Source organism: Aythya ferina, assembly GCF_964211825.1.
Source record: "Aythya ferina genome assembly, chromosome: 3".
NCBI classification, from domain to species: Eukaryota; Metazoa; Chordata; class Aves; order Anseriformes; family Anatidae; genus Aythya; species Aythya ferina.
Window position 1 is genome coordinate 39,212,985 of NC_140298.1, and position 19,077 is coordinate 39,232,061.

Below are 19,077 nucleotides of genomic sequence, written 5' to 3' on the forward strand. Positions count from 1 at the left end.
CTGCTCTGAGCCCTCTGCGTCCTGGATGGGGCTGTCAGAAATACCAGTGGGCCTCTGAAATACCTCTGACAGAGGGGCACAAGGTTCAAGCTCACTTAACAGGCACATGCAAGAGCGATTCAAGGCTTGAGCTCAAACCCGGCTTCACTGCCAGCTGAGGTACTTGCTGCTCAGCCATGCTGGCTGCAGGATGGTCCAGCTAGACGTGCTTTGAATGAGGGAAATCCCACGTGCATTTTATAATGCTACAGAATACATTAACTTACCAAGCTGATGGCTGTGGCGTTCCACCAAGCCTCTTCTGTCCCCTTTCCCACCCGCTTTTGGCAGGGTTGTGTGAACAACAGCAGGCAGGGAATCAGTCTTAGGAGGGATTTCCTGCTAAGGGTGTTTGGGCTTGTGGCTTCACTATGGTTTCAGGACTTAGTGACTCAAGAAGTGTAACCCAAATATGTCTTTATTCTTCTTGCTGTCTCTTTGGCCAGACAGCAGGTCATTTCTAATGAGCAGACAGTGTTTTGTGCTCTAACAGTAGCAGCACAAAGAGTTTCCAGAGGCGTATGCAGGCACATTTAGGTGTAGACATAAAGTGACCATGGACTTTCTGCAGGTTTGCAATAGCCCCTTTGAAAGGAGGATGTTATTTGGGAGCTGGGAAGGGGTGTATAAACTTTTCAGAACAGCAAAAAGGCAACAAGCATGAAGAACTCCTTAGCAGAGTTGACCAATTCTTCAGATAGACCCCATTGCCTAGGAAGCCCTCTGTCCTTTTTTGAAGGACAAACCTTCTTGTCCTTCAAAAACCATCTCTGTCACCTTCCTGTTTTCTAACTTTTCCCCTCCTCCATATCTGTCTTTAAAATCTATACTTTCAGAAGTAAGTTATCTTTGATCTGTGGTCTATATGCATTACACAGCTGCGTTCAAATCTGAAAATAGTTCTAAAGACTGAGCCTGCCTCTGTGGAAATCTTTTTACAAGGTTTTAAATCAAGAGGTTGCTTTCTGTCAGCTGGGCTGGAGCAGTAATTCTTGTGTACACTCTTACACAAGTGAAACATCGAGGGAGAATGATTTTTGTCCTGTTCCAGCTGGAAGCTAAGCATACCAGTGTGAGCAGTTGCTGCACATCAGGTGTGCAGTGGTAATTTATTAATCTGCACTTACTGAGCCATGAGCCTAATTTAGTGTAGTTTGTCTTTTATATTACTTCTTTTGAGAGCACAGTCATAACAGTTACGTCGTTCTTTATAAATGTATTCTTGGAGGCTTCCATTTAGACCTTACGTGCTTTTAGCAGACTAAGGCAAGTTTCTGCACTGCTCCAAATCCACTCTTTCACTAGTATCCTTAAGACAGCTACAAATTGCTTATTTATTCAGTTGATGATTGCTTGGTTTGGAACATTTGCTTTGGATATCAGTATAGACATGTTTTAACTTCAGACTGGAGTTGAAGATGTACTTTGCATAAGATAAAATGTTCTTTGACTCCTGTTCCCAGGTATGCTCCTAGCTTAAATATGCAAAGTCAGGGAGTATTAAGAACTGAAGAACGTTACTGAAGATGTGTTCTCTCCACCACTGCAATGTCCAGAGTAGGCACAAAACATTACAGTTACAGGTTTAGGGCATAAATCCTTGCTTAGGTCTGAAAATGATTTCCAATAAGTAAACCAGAGTTTTAATTAGGTAAAATTCATTAAATTTGCACATGGGATTTGTTTGACCTCTCATATTTTTAGGAGGCTGCTAACGGATCACAGGTGGTTCTCATTAAGGGAACAAAAAAGAAAACAGGATTATTTTATCAATCTGGTATGCTTTAAAAACAACAACAACAAAAACCCCACACCCTTCCAGCATCGTTCACCAAGGACAACCAGAGCACAGTTTTTTTATTTATTCTTTTTAATAGTTGAAGCTCAGGCGGTTCTTGGTGATATCACAATGCACCTACCAGGTAAACTGACATTACAGCAACGTACTCATCTGGCTTTGGAGTTATCCTCCCACCTAAACCACCAGACCAGCAACTTTCCCTTGGGAGAAATAAATGTCTGCTATAATGCAGGATGAGCTGATCTTGTAGCAAGTCACTCTTATAGTGACTTGGAAGGTCTTTTAGCAAGTCAAGGGGGCTTTTCGCATGGTAATTACTTCAAGAAGATATCAGCAGCACAAATAGGCAATCAGATGCCCTGTTACTCGATGTTTGTATTTCTGTGCGGGTGTTCCTGCACTTCCAGGAACTCAGCAAGGATTACTTGGTAGTGTAGGCTTCGTTTTTTTGCTGTACTTTTTAAAAATGCTTTCCATTAACATTTAGGTCTATTGGCCGTGATGTTCACTGATGTGCTGGTTTTGTATTACATGGTTAAAACTGTTATGGCCAAAGTTTAATAATTAAATCTATTATTAATGTCTCCTCAAGAAGAACAGAGGAAGGCCATGCATCTTTTGATATTGTTGTTTCAATGCTACGTGGCATGGGCTCCAAGAGTAAATAGATTAAAATGTGAAGGTTGCCTTCTAAGGAAATATACCCCCCCCAAAAAAGAACGGTCTTTAGACTAGTGCAGAGTTGAAAAGCTACTAACCAAAACGTTAGGAGATTTATCTTTTAATCAGCTACTTGTTATATGTGTAGGTGTGATTTCCATAAGCTTTGTGGTCTCCACGAGTGACAAATGCTTATTTTCCACATCTCTCTGTGTGGTCAGTACAAGGCCAGCTTGGCCTGCTTCATCAGCAACACTGTAAGGATAAAACTCCCTGTGGGCTACCCCCTAAGGGTTAGGTTGAGTTGACTTCATCAAGATTCAAACATCGCAGGAGATGCACTTTGTGGTGCATTTAGAAGATTTTTAGCTCATGATTCTAATCCAGGTCTTCACAAATTGGTGAGGGAGATGGCTGGGATTTTTTTTGTTTGTTTTGTGTCTGTCTTAAATGGTCAAGTACCCCTTCCTAATTTAAGTCCTACAAAAATATTCCCAACAATGTAACTGAACGTCATGCGCTGTATTGTAGAGTGCATAAGCGTCTACTAGTGAAAAAAATGTAGCAGAGTAAATCCCTTCAAATGGAATTGTATTTTTGTGGAGCAAATTGCAGGCTCCACAGAAGAAGAATCAGGCCATGGAAAGAAAGAGAATACTTGGCAGAGATTTGCCATTCTTCGGGAAGAAGTGAGCTGGAAATTAATAGGGAGAAAAGATATACTGTAAACCTCAAATTTACTTACCAGTTGGCCAGGCTGAAAAGGTGAGTTTATGGAAGACGAAGGCTGCGAAGCACAAAATAGGAAGATGCATCACAAAAGAGGAAGTTGCATAGATGCTGTCCATACATACCAGCTGATGTGAGGACATGCTGGACCTCAGTCAGAATTCTTCCCTCATGTACCACGGCTAAAGATGGAATTCCAGTCTCCATCGTATGCAAAATGTCGACTTGCCAGAGAAGTTTCTGAGGTTCAGAAATACAAGAACTTGTGCAAAGGCTTTTGAAGTATCCTGCGCGTATTTGATAGAATATGGTCCTTATGAAACCAATTTGATTTGTCTGTTGGAAGCAAAAACTCTAATACTGGTGGCAAGAAAGTAGAATTTGGGGCTTAAATTCAACTGCAACAACCTGATTTTTTTTGCCAGCTGAAATATTAAACTTAATAGATGTTAGAGTATTTTTTTAGACAATAATACATTACTTAAGCAGAAGAACAGCATGGTGTTTAGCTGTTGCAGGTTTTTTTTTTTTTTCTTTAAACACGAGGCTTTTCCTAAAACACTATTGAAAAGCTTAATGCCACAAAGGAGTGTTCTCAGGAATTTTAGTTTTTTTTTTTCAGCCTTTCCAAATGCTCTAGAAACATATGGCATTCCAGCAACAGTGACTTTTTCATTAAAGACCAGGTAAGGAGTAGGCAGGTCATGTTCGCTTTGAAAACCAATGTGAAAACAGTCACCCAAGTCATAAGGATGGGTATTGTCTTGTACTCAAGGCAGCAGTGAATCGGCCTTCAGAAGAGCTGCCCTTGTAGTCTTGCTGGCACTGGTTTCTTTACCCAGACACTTACGAGCATCTTGTGAACGTTTTGGACGAAATACAGGGATTTGTAGGCAGCTTTGTAAGTTGTGTAATTTTGACCGGAGTTCTACATTAGCTTGATTCATGAGCAAAATCGCATCATCAATTTTTAAAGATTGGGGCTGCAGGTAACAAATGTGAGTGCGTAGATTAGACATAGCTGAAGTCTAATAAACATAAACACTGTACTTTACTCTGGAAAAAAAAAAATGATGCTGATACCCTGTGCACTTAATATTGTTTTACTGTGACTAAAGGTGATGCACCTATTGCATGTTATTAGGAGGAGATGTATTTGAATTTTTGTTCTTAATATTACCTTAAAGTTATTTAATATTAAATTCAAGTTTAACAAACGAGATTAGCTTGTATTCGTAAATCAGCACGGGTTGGAAGAATTGAAATCACTCTGACTCTGAAAAGCTTGGAAGCTGCAAAATGCAGAGCTTTTCTCAGAGCTTTTCCACAAATGTTTTTTGGGTGTCCCTAGGATAACTAGATAAGTACACTAAGGTATGTGTAACTAACTCACAGGAGAGATGTTCGGGGCTTTTGCTTAACAGGCATCATCTGGCAGGTAGCGTTTGAAATTCATTACAAGTGTTTGTTCGCTTGAGTTTGAGCAAATATGCTTTGATTTTTATGTCATTAGATGTTTAGTAAATATAAGTTGCTGTATGTTTATAGTTCTTGTTCTGCTAGTAGTTATGCAACATCTGTTTCCGTATGAGGAAAAACTATGAGCAAAGAGCTCTGCCTCTTTGGAAAATACTGAATTTCCACTGAGTATAGAATAACTGAAAACTGGTATTAGTTTATTAACACCACCAACTTCGTTTTCATAATCAGTGACTTGTATCTGTCTTGCTTATGTAACAAATGTGATATTATTATTGTTACTGTTGTTGTTTATACCTAAGTGAGGTGATGCTCTTTCGGAAAAAGAGGAACGTTCCAGGAGACAAATATTTGTCTTTTTTAGTCATCTGACTGAGCCTTGTTGGAAGTTCGGGCTTTTGAGAAGAGAATGGGAATCTTCAGAAGCTGTGCATAAAAATTCATTAGTACTTGCTCTACATAAATGTGCCTTGGCCTTCCTCATTTATATGTAGAAATTTTGATGGTCTTCAGACCTTTGTGAGTAGAGGAGCAAGAGGCTATAAATTTAGTTTGTTTTCCCAGTGTTCTGACAGAATCGAGGCCAACGTGGTGAGCTCTCCACGTTCTTTCTTCCTCGTTTCCCTTGGAAGAGAAGGTAATTGGCTCTGTAATTCATTAATGCTGATCTTCTTTAAAATGAGCAGTAATAGAAAAGACAATGAGTATGAGAAGTTAAGCCATATGTTCCTGATGCAGTTGGAACTGTGTATGAGCAGGAAGTCTGTAACCAAATACTGCTGATTGCTTCAATAAATGCCAGTTTGCTTTGTGTCAGATTTACTGTCCAGAGTCAGCAAACCAGTGACTACCTTGAATTGAGCATGACTCAATTGTAGAAGGTGAATCAAACCTTTAAAGATAATATTTGTGGAGCTCCCCCTCTTGAGAGTCTAGGATCGATTGCATGCTGCACTAGCCTAAGGTGCAGCCGGTGGTAAAGGTGGCACAGAAATCAAACCAGACCCAGCCTTATTGTAAGGCTCCAAAGCCAGCTGGACCAAAATGCAATACTGCACGGGAAACTTCTGGACATGGTGATTTAAATTTACATTTACAGAGAGGGAATATCTTGTGAGGGGTATGCTTCCTGATTCACCTACCAGTCTGCTTCTTGTTTAATACACATAGCTTACTGTTACTCCAGTGACACAGTATTCTGTGACTGCTTTAACTGGTCCTCTTTGTAGGTGTTTGAACGCGAGCTCATGAATTTAAAAAGAGTATTTAATTTTGTTAACCCTTTTATCTTAAAAAAAAATAAAAAAAAAAAAAAAAAAAAATCCCTGGACTCAAACAGTTAAGAAAAGGTTTCTTTCTGCAAGCAACTTCCAAGTGTTTTCTAATTTTATATTCACATACCACAACTTAAAATGATATTGCAAAGTCTGACAGCCTCATTGCCAATTACTTGCTCAGCCTTAATGATAAGAAATTGGCCAGTTTTGGAACATGGTGTTTTCAGGGTCTAATCCAGAAACCTGCTGGAATGTGTCAAAATTAATAGTTCGGAAAGCAATGACTGTACTTTCAAATTAGTATCTGCAGTTCAGCCACACCTTTAAAAATAAAAGAAAATAATTGAATAACTTTTTTATATATATATATATATTTATATATATTTTATTTTATTTTTTTCCAATTTGAAAATACTGTTACACTGGACCTTGGGCGAATAAAAAAAAAAAAAAATCTGTAGGTCCTTTAAAATCTTTAATAACTTCAGCATTTTTGACTTCATTTGTTTCAGTCACCTTGTGTCTTCTGTTGAGTTTCATGATGATCTAGTTGGGAATACAGCTGCTTCTCCTGTCATTGTTTTGTTCTTCTTTATGAAGTTAGAAACTCATTACTTCTGGGCCTGATCCTTTCTAAGCAATGATCCTTTCAGTTTCTGCATGTGCTTCTGAAGGTTGCAGATGTCTTCTCCCATTCTACCTGGCAGGGAAAGCCTGTGACGGTGCTTACCTTTTTTACCTGTTACTCAGTGCAGCCCAAACTGACTTCAGTCCTCAGGACAGCCTTTGGCCTCTCTTCAGTCATCTATGTTGAAATATTCATACTGGCTGTTGGTGAAATGAAACTCAGTGGTCCTCTGTGAGCTGATTTGTATTGCCACCTGGGAAGTCAACAGCCAAGTACAGCATCCTGAAGCAGTGCTGGAAACTGTAGAGCACTCTTCAGAGCTCAGTGAGATCCCTGCGGTAGGCTGGCTATGAAGTGAATCCTAAGAAAAACAAAAAATGATGTGATGAACTTCTGAAAATTGTGTTTTGAGGCTTCTGGACATGTTACACAATGAGCACGAGGTCTTTAGTAATGTTAGTACTGTTTAGTACTACAGCTGTTTGACTTCACAAATGTGCTGTTCTTACACCAGCCTACCTCCTAAGCTAGACAAAACATTACCTTAACAAGGACAGTGTGGATCTCTCTGCTAACATCCCTAGCCTGCTAGTAGTATATACATGTGGTAGTGCCAGTACAGTACTACTAATTATACACTACTGCTAAGTACAATATAGTGTCTTGAGATCCACACTAAATTTCTGTGTGGACATACCCCGAGATATGAGAGTCCTACCAGTCTCTAGCTCAGGTGCAGCTTATCATCTGGAGTGAGTGTATGATGTATTTATTTCCATTAATATTCAGGTTGGAAGGAAAGTGAGCTAATTTTTGGGGTTTGGACAACTGAAGGAACACTTTTCCAGATGGCTAGAGCTCCCACCCTTGCTACCACTGTGACTTTCTTGTTTGGAGACAGATTTCCTCAAAGCTTGTTTACGAGAACACCAGTTAATTTGGGTATCTGCGTTAAACCAGAAACATCTTGTACTCTTTCCGTTCTCATTGTTTAAGTTCTGCATGAACAGGTCATCTTAAATACTGCACAGTGTATCATTTGAAATGTCCAGCATGTGATTTTTGGCTCCTAGATCTGTTATGCAAATCAAAATCTGATTGTCCTGAAGACTGAGCTTTCTGCTACAGTCTGAACAACGCTGAAATTTCTTGGTTTTGGAAAACTGAATTTCCTGTTGTGTCCGTCTGGCGCATACGGCCGAGAATTCACTAGCATCACCAGAGCGATGGAGCAAGCCAAGAACAAACATTTGGCATGTTCCAAGCTGAAAAAGCCTCATTTCAAAATCAAAACATGCATATGCGTGTACTCAGAATGTAGTAAATGCTTAAAAGCTGGACCAGAATGAAAAACGTGTCAGTATTGCTGCTGTCACTTCTTCAGTAAAGGTTGCATCAGCCATGTTTTTCCCAAGACAAGGTTTGTGAGCTGGAATTTTTCTTCCCAGTGAAGTGAGTGAATAACAAGCTTTTCAAAGGAGCTGAAGTGCAGTAGGTCCATTATGAACCTCATCTTAATTTAAATCTGTCATGGCTGCTTTCATCCATTTTACAGGTATCGGAGACGTCCCAGTTTCTTCTAAGGCTTTGACTCATCTGTCTCTCCCTTTTTTCATGGGTTTGGCTTCTGAGACCTGAGAGTATTTCTTGGTTGTTTTGTTGTTGGTAGTTTTTGCTTCTTTTTTTTTTTTTTTTTTTTTTTTTCTTTTTTTCAATGTAGATCTGCCAACAGCTGGATACCCAAGATACAGAAAAGAGTTCTGTTTAGTCAATGTGGACAGAAATTAAATCTTCCTAATACAGCTTTTCAAAAATAGGCCATATTGAAATTGCCTTGGCTTCTCATGGTTTCAGTTCTTACTGATCTTCATCTTCTCTGCAGGCAGGCTTTTGGCTCTCGTGCTTTAAGGCAAGTGGTAAGAGGCAAGCATGGAAGAGTTGGGGAGTTTGGATGAGTCCTTCATTAGTAAGGAAGTTAAAAAAAAATAATAATAAAAAAATCACTGTTTATGCAAAAGAAAAAAATCTGTTAAAAAAGAGAGTAGTAGCTTGTAGTTGACTGTGTGTTATACCTAATAGTGTAGACCATGGAATTAAGCATAGGTAGTTCATGGTTGTTACTGAGTTGATGACTGAAGGTGAAAGTAGTGTTTCTGGCAGAAGTTGTCTTTTTAACATGAACATAGGCTAATTCTCCCCAGGCAAATACAGCTGCCAAACTTCTACGCAAGATCCTCAGACCTTTCATTTTCATGTCATGATCACATATTTTTCTTGAAAAACGTTTTTTTTTTTTTCCCTGAATTTTAAAGATGTTACAAAGTTCAGAATGTTTGCTGGAACGTAACTAATTAACAATTTTTTGAAAGAGCTTCAAATGTCAAGATAAACACACACAGTAAGTGCCAGATAAAATAAAAATGAAATATTGAACAGAATTAGTCATACTTTAAGATTGTGCCTCTTGATTCTGAAAGTTTTGTTTTAGAGCAAGTCCCATTGGACTCATCAGAATAATTTCTCTGTTTTGAACTGGATTTCCTGTTCACATATAAAGTAATACTTCAGGAAAGGTTTTCCTGGCTGAAACGTACAGTGATAATAATATAAAGAAAAATAAAGATATTAACCTCATTTTACATTTCTAATTGGAGAGAAAACATTTATCACTTGTTGTGTGAGGAGATGGAACAGGAAGTAGCCTCTTACCAATCTTTATTATATGCACAAAATCCCCTATATTCTTGTCCAGAAAAAAAATAAATCTAATTTTAAGAACATGCATGTCTTGCTAGTCATCATAAAAACAATGAAAACATTAGTAGCTGAAGATTTATTTTTGTTAATGCATTTAATTACACAAGTTAACCATGCACAAAATAAAGGCTTTCCAAGGCAAGCTGAAGTATCAAGTATCCAATAATGATGAAATATATAAACTGAGATTTGGATGGGGAAAGGTGTTGGGATTCTGTTAGGGAAACTGTCATTTGTAGTGGAACAGGATGTGAAGCTTAGATAACTTGGCCTAATCATTCTGCACATGCAATCTAATTTGATGAATAGTTGATCTCCATTAATTAAGTAAAACTGACTTAAGGCAGTCCATCTAGCAAGTGACACTTGCAGTAATGCATTTTTCTAATTTGTTGGTTCACTGGTTGTTTCTGAGCATGGATGATATATGTATTTCATCATAATTAATTTGATTTTATAGGCCAAATCCTTGTTTGGTGACCAGAGCTGCTTATCTCGATGTCCTTGTGATGCTGAGTACTCACCTGAGAAAGTTCCAGAAGCAAGGTAAGTCAGATGTGCTGCTCTAGAAATCAGATTGAATATCTATGTGGAAACTTCTAAGCTGTGTTGAATCTAGAGAGACAATAATATATTACTTGTACGTGTGGTATCCACTGAGTGTTGGAGTCCCTCAGGTGATCTAGCTGCTTCATATAAAATGGCCAGTTATTGTGTCTTCTGTAGAGTCCTGGAGACCGGTGATGAGAAGAATGGGATACTGCTCTGGGTCAAAGCCTGAAGCGATGATTTTGCAGTATTCCTAATTCTAGAACTGTGTAACCACAGAAAACATGCCCTCCAGTTTCCCAAAATGTTTTGCTGAACCAAGGCTGTAAAAACAAACAAACCACAGAACATTCCTGCTTTAATCTTTCTCCAAAACCATGGAGACCTTCTGAGACACCTGGAATTCTTTCAGACAAATAGCATTTTTTCATATTTAGAAATTTTATAAGAAAGAACTAGGAGAACTTCTCTGAATTTCTCTTTTACATTGATTTGTTATCACTGTCAAGTTTTTTGAAGGACCAATCAGAATTATCAGCTGTTTTAATGATTGCAGGGTGTTGTTTGCAACAACACAAAATGTACTGTAAGCTATAGGGGAAAAAAAAAGGAAGAGATACCCTTCCAAGTGTGACTGTGTATAGGCAACTTTAGGCCAGGTGTAACTAGGTTCCTTGCATGCCTGTTCTGTTCAGTTCTTAAAAACAACAGAATAATGAATTACCTCATCAGTCTAGGAAGACAGTTAAAGAATAGTTCCTTTTTTTCATTAAAATTATTAGTGACTAACTATAATACTGCATTTAATGCATTAGAAGAGTTCTTCATTTCGGATAGTCTTCTTTTGAGGGCTGGTCATTTTAAAACTAATCCCTTTTGTTTGTGGTGTATGGCAGGTGCTATTTTACTCAGATCTTTGGTAGAAGTATTGCTTTTAATTCCATATTTGCTGTTCATATGCTTTCTTGTGAACATGCAACTCAAGCAGTTGCTCAGTGTTGGGTAGCACTGGCACTACCACATGCCCATAAAGAGTGATAGCTGTCTGGAAGATGAGTTGGTGATGATTGTGTCTGGAAAGAGCTTGTTCAGGTAGGCTGATGTAAGAATCTAGCCCTTAATAAACTTAACATATAGAGAAAACAACTCTCACATGTGGGTTCCACTGTACCAGAGGAAGACAGGGCGATATGGGACTCTTGGGGATCAGATCTTTCATGTCCTGTGAAGAGTCAGCGTCTCACATGGGTCCCAGATGCCAAGGTCTACTGATCAGTAAAGGGAATTTCCAGATGATGTTACAGCCATAGTTCTCATTCCATCGCTTACTGACCACCATGTGTGACTTAGATATGGGCTACATGCTGTATAGGGAGGAACACACTAGAAAGGAGTTTCGACATGGCCTGCCTGCAGGGAGGAGTTTTTCTCCTGACTCCTTAATGTTTATTTTGGGTGGATTATACCTATAATCAGTAATTGCCTTCTTATAATGTATGTTTACTTAAGTTTTTGTCAATCCTGATATGCCACTGGCCTTGGTGATTATCCTTTGTAATAAATTAATAAACAAACAAACAAAAAATCTAGCTGTGTCACATCTGAAAAAAAAAAACAGCCCAAAAAGTCCCTTTTGACATATTCATGCTCATCTTTCTTGATTTTCACAACTACTTTGTTAACAGTAACTCCTCTTTGGAATCAGTTTTCACACTTTTCTTTTAATCCTTATCCTCTACCTTTTCATCTCTTGCGATGTGAATCATCCCAGTCTTTTTGTGTTCTCTCCATGTTACATTTTTTTCCTCTGCTTCTGATGATTCTCATCACTCACCCCTCAACTCTATTTCTGTATTTCCTTTTCCAGGTGAGTGCTCTTCCTTTGTTTATTTAGTGGGCTTCCTATATCCTTTATCACTCGTTTCCGATTTCTATTTTCTTTAGATTTTGGTCTGTTTTGTTTTTTAAATAATTGCTGCACATTTGCAAAGGTCTCTATTGACCTCTCCATGCCAGGAAACTCCTCTCTTTTTTCAATGCCCCTGACCAGTGAAGAATAGCCCTTTGAGCCTGAGGGACTGCAGCATGCTGTGGCTGGATTACGGGCTGTACTGGATTCATTTGTTTTCCAGAGCTCATGCAGAGTGTTCTGAATGCGGGTGCTGTATGGTAGAAGAGTTTCTCTAGAAGGGGAGCAATTATTTTTGCAGACACTCTCTGTTGAGGGACAGTTCATTAGAATCACAGAATCAGTGATATTGTCTTACTTAAAAATTTCATTCCTATACAAATTTAAAATGATGCATTTCAGGCAGTATCTACAGAGAGTAAGAACTTAGAATGGAAATATGTTTTTGAACACTTGAAGATACATTAGGGGCAGTTTTATATATCAAATGCAGAAGCACTTCAGAAGTGAAGAAGTAATATGTTTATATTAACTAGAACCTGAGTGTCCCATGACATAGTGAAAGAAAGACTGAACTCAGCAGTTAAAAATGAATGTTTTGAGTCTCACATTAAAATGTTCTGTAAGGAATAATTATTAACTGAAGCTTTATACTTCTCTGAGATCGAATATCTTGCTCATACATGTGTATCTCTGGTTGTGAGCCAATTTTTCTGTTTTAATCTTGATTTGTAAAGTTGTTTCAATGAATAAAGGGTGAAGGACAAATCCAAATAAAACTGTTTCTTGATGTGTTTATCTAAGGGGCCCCAGGAAGTGCTGTATATGAGTTCCAGGCCACAGGCTGAAACTGATTTTCATCAACATAAACGGGAATGCAATGTAATGAGTCTGCAACTGGTTAAAATCAGACCACTTCTAATTGATTATGCCTGTCTAAAGGGGCTACAATTACAAAGAGATTTTTAGTGTACAACCCTGTCTGGGCCTTTCCTACGTTACGATTATTTTCTGTAAGTGATTTGTTGTCTTCAATTAATAAAATCTGTCTCTTAAAGTGCAGGACAGCCCTTAGGGAATTTACTTCACAAATTCAAAACAATTTAAAATGTCAGATAAGGAGGGCAGGGAGTAATGGATACCAAAAAGCATATTTTTCCAGCTAAAATTTTATTGCTAGCCAAATGATGATTATTTATCTTAAACCAAAACAACAACAAAAACAACGACAACAACAACCAAACAAAAAAATCCTATAGTTAGTCTGATTTGTGGATTTGGACAGAAATGTTACCTGGTTCATGTCTGTTGGAAAATAGAGCTTTCTTTTCCTGAGTTGGTATGTGAAATCTGGAGCCTTTGTTCCATCTCCTGATGAGGGTCTTCTGATGTACAGAAACAATACTTAATGCCAAGATTATGTAATTTTTTTTTTTTTTTTTTTTGCTTTTTTCAGTTACCATTTGCAGTTAGAATGCAGAAGAGACTGAATCAAGCCATTTTTAAAAACAGAAATGTTAAATTATATAGATAAAAACACTATTTTTCCTTCATTGGAAGCAAACAAAAATTCTTACAAGATCTGCGATTAGCTAGGATGAGCTAATGCTCATCGAATGTTTCAGTATTAATAGTGATAGATAATAACATGCAGTCAATTTGTTCTTGCACACCTCTTTGATGTATTGTTTCCACAGTAACTGTTTTTACAGAATCACAGGTCTGAAGCCTTTCCAGTCTAACAATGGACTGGAACAGTGGTGGAACAATGCTGTCTTCTCCCAGAGGATTTTCTGCTGCTTGTACCCTGCTAAAGAGCAGTTGGGTTACTCCTCCACAGGTGAAATAGCACCAAAGTGGGTTGTTCAGGAACAGGGGAAAGTTTCAAAACTTCACACTTCAAACAGCACTGGAGGAAGCAAATAACACAGGAATTTTGGGAGGGGAAAAATGCCTCCAAGTCCAGGTGAGGTTTACCAGGCGTGTCCAGCCTTAGCTGTGTTTGTAAACTTGCAAGTCTTGATCTGTGGGAGTCAGGAGGAGGTCTCTCAAGCTGTTATGCTACAGATCCAGGTGAGGATATATAGTGTCCGACTGAGGTTGTGCACTATCCTCCGATGCTCTCAGAAATGGGCTTTGCAAGGGGCAGAACTCCAGACTGCAGAGAGGCTATGCTGTGTTACAGTGCTTCAGAGGACAAGATTCCTCTCTGAATATTTGAACTTTTGACAGGCGTCACAGACATTCCTGCTTTTAATTCTTCTTCTGGAAATTTATGTGTGAAGCTAAACAGTAAGATGAGAGCATTGCTGTGATCCTGCCATATTGCTAACACAGGAGCCAGGGCAGTGCACTGTGGTGTAAGCTCAGATCTAGGATGCTCTTTCTGTCTGTAACAGATGACAAATGCCAAAAGGCAAAGTGGTCAAATTTTCTTTCTTGCTGGCATTTCAGAACACATTTCTGATAGTATTGTGTACCAATTGTGAAGGATACAACTCACAAAAATATGCTTCACTAATAAAAGCACATTTTACCCTGTGTTGTGTTTAAAAAACAAAACAAAACATTTCTCCATAAACAATATTCCATTGTGTCGATAAAGCAAGTCAATATCAATGTAATGGGGTGCAAAACACAAGTCAGGGAAAAAATGAAAGGGAAAATCTACTAAAGATAATCCTGTCTGGTCATTCTTTTATCTTATATGCATACTGTCAGTCTCCTGGTTGGTTTAACCAGGAGTATAGTGTATTAAAATTTTGAGTTCAATGAGAATGAGAAGACATTTCAATAGGAAACCAAAGTTGTGAATCAGTAATTTAGGAGAAGAAGCCACTTGAAGTCTAGCCAGGCATTTTTCCCTTCTGCGTTTGTAGGGGAAAGATTTATAAAAGTTCTTGTGATTAAACAAACTCCAGTGTTGTTGTCGTCAGTGGTAACGAAGTTACTCAGTGTTTATATAATTAATCCTGTTCATAAACAATTAATCCTGTTCATATCCAGTTTTGGTATCAAAATGCAGCAGCCAGTATTCTGCTCTCACTAATACATTTTTCCTTGAGTTTTGGAAACAAGCATTTCCATTTTCTTGCTGTCTTCCAAACAGCTTAACCTTTTGTAGGTACAGCTTAGTTAAGACTCTTAAATTCTCCTTTTGATCAGCTGGAATAATTCTGTGGTTTTTGTTTTTGGTTTTGTTTTTTTTAAAAAAGCATTGCATATTTATGTATGAGATTGGAAATACGGGCAATTATGTACAACTGTTTTTATCCTTATCCCCTTTTCTTGGTGTTTTCTTATGTGACAAAATACTGTGTTTTAAGTAACATATTGAAATACCATTCTCTTAGATACACTTGGTCTTCTTGATTTGAAGTTACGTATTGGTAGAAATAGTGTGTAAATGTTTAGATGCTTTGCAATGAAAGCACAATTATTTATTTATTTTTAAGTAGCAATCTCTCAAACATTTTGCCTGAATGAAATTGTAGTTAAAGGGCTTTCAAATAGCATTTGAAGGTTGTGCCCACCAGTTTATTTTCTGCTATATATTGTACTTCTTTGTTTTTCTTGTTTTGAAAGGAAGCTAAATGGTAAGTAAGGTGAGTTTTCCTGCAGGCTAACTTAGAATCTGATAATGTCTACATGGTAAAAAAAAAAAAAATTGGCAGGAATAAATAGGTTAGTTATTTTAATCATACTGTAACTTCCTTTACCTAAATTCGTAAGAAGTGTAGCCAAACAATTATTGTGAACAAAAACATTGGCAGTTTGCTAATGCATGTTTTGATTATTTGGTCTAATTAGCTTAGAAAAAAAAGTCCATCTGAACAAATTGAAAGCAATTTTTGTTCATTATGTCACAAATTATATAAACTCAGTGTGCCAATATATTGTCTGTGGCACTTGGTCAGCGTTACTGTTTTGATTCGAGAAAAGTAAAGATTTAAAACATTTACAGCATCATCTGAATGGTCTGTGCCTGCTGACATTGCAGTAGACAAGTCGAAAGGAAGTGTAGACAGGTAACCAATACTCTAATTCAATCCATACAGGTCTGCTTGTCCTGAAGTATCTTAGCATTATGGGCTAAAGATGCATCAAGATGGCTTGCATTTTTGTTGCTTCGTTTTACCAGCATGCATTCAAAATAAGATCTTAAACACGAACCCTCCCTTTCCATTGTAGCTCATAACTTATGAACTTCAAGATGACAAAGTAGCTTCCCATTTTACATATGGAAAACTGTCTGGTGCTGGGATTATAGAGATCGTTGGTATTGCCAGCTCTTGATGATTTAGCATGGTGTTTGAATTCCCTTTTTTAAACGCTCAAATGAGTCTCTGATTCTGGGGTTATGAAGCTTTCACCTCATCTGAAACAGCCAATAACCCCCGTATCTGTCAGCACTGTTGATGGCAGAATTGCCCGGCACAAACATGGTCACTGCATTTCCGTGACTGTGCCAAATAAAGCTGAAACTAGAATATCCACATCACTGGCAGACAGGAGAATGAAAGAGCTGAGGATCAGATCGTTGGAGGGCCAAGATAGAGGGAGTTATTTGGGATTGCACAGACAGTAAAATGGTAGGGGCAGGTCGAGTACCAGGTGTGCATTTTTTTTTTTTTTTTCCCTTTTCAGAACTTTCCCTTTATACTTTAGCAAATGCAATGGGATGCTTCTGTCTGCAGTAGTAGATTATCAGTAGATTCTGGTGGTCCCTCCTGTTTGTAGTTTTGGATTGTGTTGTGAGTACTGATGCTTAGTCTCTGATGTTGAAGATATTGCAGGAGTCTTTAAAAGAAAACATCCTACTTAAAATATGGCCTTCCCCTGATCATAAACAGTTATCTTAGTTCTTCATTGCAATAAAAGAGGCTTTTCTGTTCTTTGTTTCTTCTTCTCATTTACCAGTGACTTCTCCTAATCCACTTCTAATAAAAAGGGAAAATATGAAATAAAATACTTTTCCTTGATACTCATCTAGGAAAATCTTTTCTTAGCTCTGATTACATTTCAGCCTTCCATATATTCCTGCAGCCTCTTTAGATAGCCTTGGATAGAAGGTAGTTTTTGGGTGCAAAGGATTTTAACCTCTCCTCAGTCCATAAGAGATTCCAGCTTCCTGCAGATCTTGGTGAATGATGCTGAATATCCAGATTTTTGGTGTTTGGACCCTGTTCCCTTCCCATAACATTGTGCTGCAGATGCAGCAACATGTTGTTGTTGCCATTGTAATTTTTATTGTCTGACTTCACAGTGTGTCAGTATGATTTCTGGTGTCTGTAATAATTTCTTCCCTTTCCCCCTACTTTGTTCTTGTCTTCTGGAGCCTCTAGTAGGAGGATGGTAGATGGCATGGATGCTTGAGGGGCTACATGCAGGAATTGATCTCAGTATTTATCCAAAGTGTGAAGATACTTAAATGTATCATAATCACAGATTCAGTAAAAAAGCTCCTCACAGAGAGGTGTCAAATTGGCAGTAGCCTAAATAGCCTCTGTAAAGTTACCTGGTCTAACAGAAATACATAACCAATGCTGTACATCAGCTGACAAGGTGATGAAACTTCAGGTTTTAAATATAGAAGGAATTCAAATGATTTCTGTCATTTGTGGATGAGCATATAACTCACTGTAAGTATGGTTTGATCACAAATAGGATAAAAAAGCAAACTTTCAAACCTGCCCCCTCCCAAAATGACAACCATGTCAAAATTCTATATCCCTAACTGTCAAAAATAATACTAATTTTTTCCAAACACTCTTCTGAAATAGTACAGGGAATGCATGTTTTGAGTTAGAGATCTACTTTCCTAAGTATTAGTTGTCTCTGTTGATAATACGGATGTTGTGTGCGTATCCCAGTGTTGCAGACATAAAGGGATTGAGGAAGACTGCGAGATGTTCGTGCGCTGTGGTGAGTAGAACCAAGTGGTTGTGTAAGATGTGTCACGTCCTAGAAGAGAGCCTTCCTGTCCCACACAAATGAGGTAATCCTTAAAGGGGGAAAAAAAATTAATCCACTTAATTCTTGGGGGCTTTTCTGCATCTCTCGGCGTCCTGGAATAGACTGCCCTTTGCTATGGTCCATGTTACGTCAGCCAAAATTTGTTCGTTCTTGCAGCAGCTGGTCGTCAAAATTGTACAGTATTTTTTGTTTGTAAATAAAAGTGTGCCTCTACTGCGTCTTAACAGCACCAGACATTCACTCTGGGAACCAGTGTGCTTTTTTGGTTTAGTCAGATACTTTGTTTTAAGCCAAAGAAAAGAGTTTACTTAAAGTTAAGCAGAAGAGAAAACATTTACATGAAAGCCAGGAAAGATTTCATAGAGATGAAGTTGAAGGCAGGAATATTTCCACCGCATTGTAGTAAGACGGGGGCGGGGGGGGGGGGTCTTTCCTTCTGTACGTATTTGTGTGAAAGAGAGTGTTGGAATGTGTAGACCACAAGATGAATGTAGAAGGATCTGCTCTGTGGTGCTCTGAGGCTAAGCAAAAATGTAGACAATCGTATTTTGCTGTCAGTCTTCCTGTTGAGACATCCAATTTTGAAGAGACCTTCTGTAAAATAGATGAGCCAGGCTGCCCAGTCCTTCACAACGAGATGGGAAAAACAGAAGTCATCCAAAAGGCTTCCAGAAGAGAACAAGCGTCTGATAGGCACCAAAGGAGAGCATCTGTGCCATAAAGCTATTGCATTGCAGTCTCTGCAAGCTTAGGAGCTCTAGGAGCTAGTAGCTCTGCCAGGTTTCTGTATGGAAATAATTTTCTCTTCCAAAGAAGATGACACAGGGTGAGGCTATGTTGGCCTTGCAAAATTCAAGTGAAACATTGGATCTGAAACATGGAGCATGGCCAGCTCCTGGCTTTCACAGGAGGGCCACAGCTCGCTGTCATAGCTGTCCCTCACTGTAGAGCAATGCTGACAGGACACGAGGCACTTCTTGCAAGTTTTAGGAATACCCAGGTGGTACAAACAGCTAGGGGAAAAGCCTGTCGCCAAAATGCGGCTGAGGGCAGCAGGTAGAAAGCTCTGAAACTGAAGCCATTTCTCTTCTGGAACTGAGGCACTTGAGCTCAAACCTTTCTATTTCAGCTGCCTGGGATTGCTTCTGTTGTAAAACCGGTGTCTGTGGAGTCTGGCTGTGTAATAAATAACTGGGACCACAGCCTAATCCCTCTCCAAGGCAACCAGACGGTTCAGAAATTAAGGAGTTCTGGCAGCTGGATACTTGTCGTG

At 38.6% G+C, this 19,077-nt stretch overlaps 1 protein-coding gene across 3 annotated transcripts in view; it reads left to right on the top strand.

Annotated features, from left to right (window-relative positions):
• THADA (THADA armadillo repeat containing) overlaps nt 1–19,077 on the top strand; it is a 164,167-nt gene that overhangs the window by 106,270 nt on the left and 38,820 nt on the right. For all 3 annotated transcript variants that reach the window (XM_084514649.1, XM_084514651.1, XM_084514650.1), the window contains exon 31: nt 9,831–9,916. In XM_084514649.1, the coding sequence (XP_084370775.1) occupies nt 9,831–9,916 (86 nt within the window). The remainder of the gene's footprint in view (nt 1–9,830; nt 9,917–19,077) is intronic.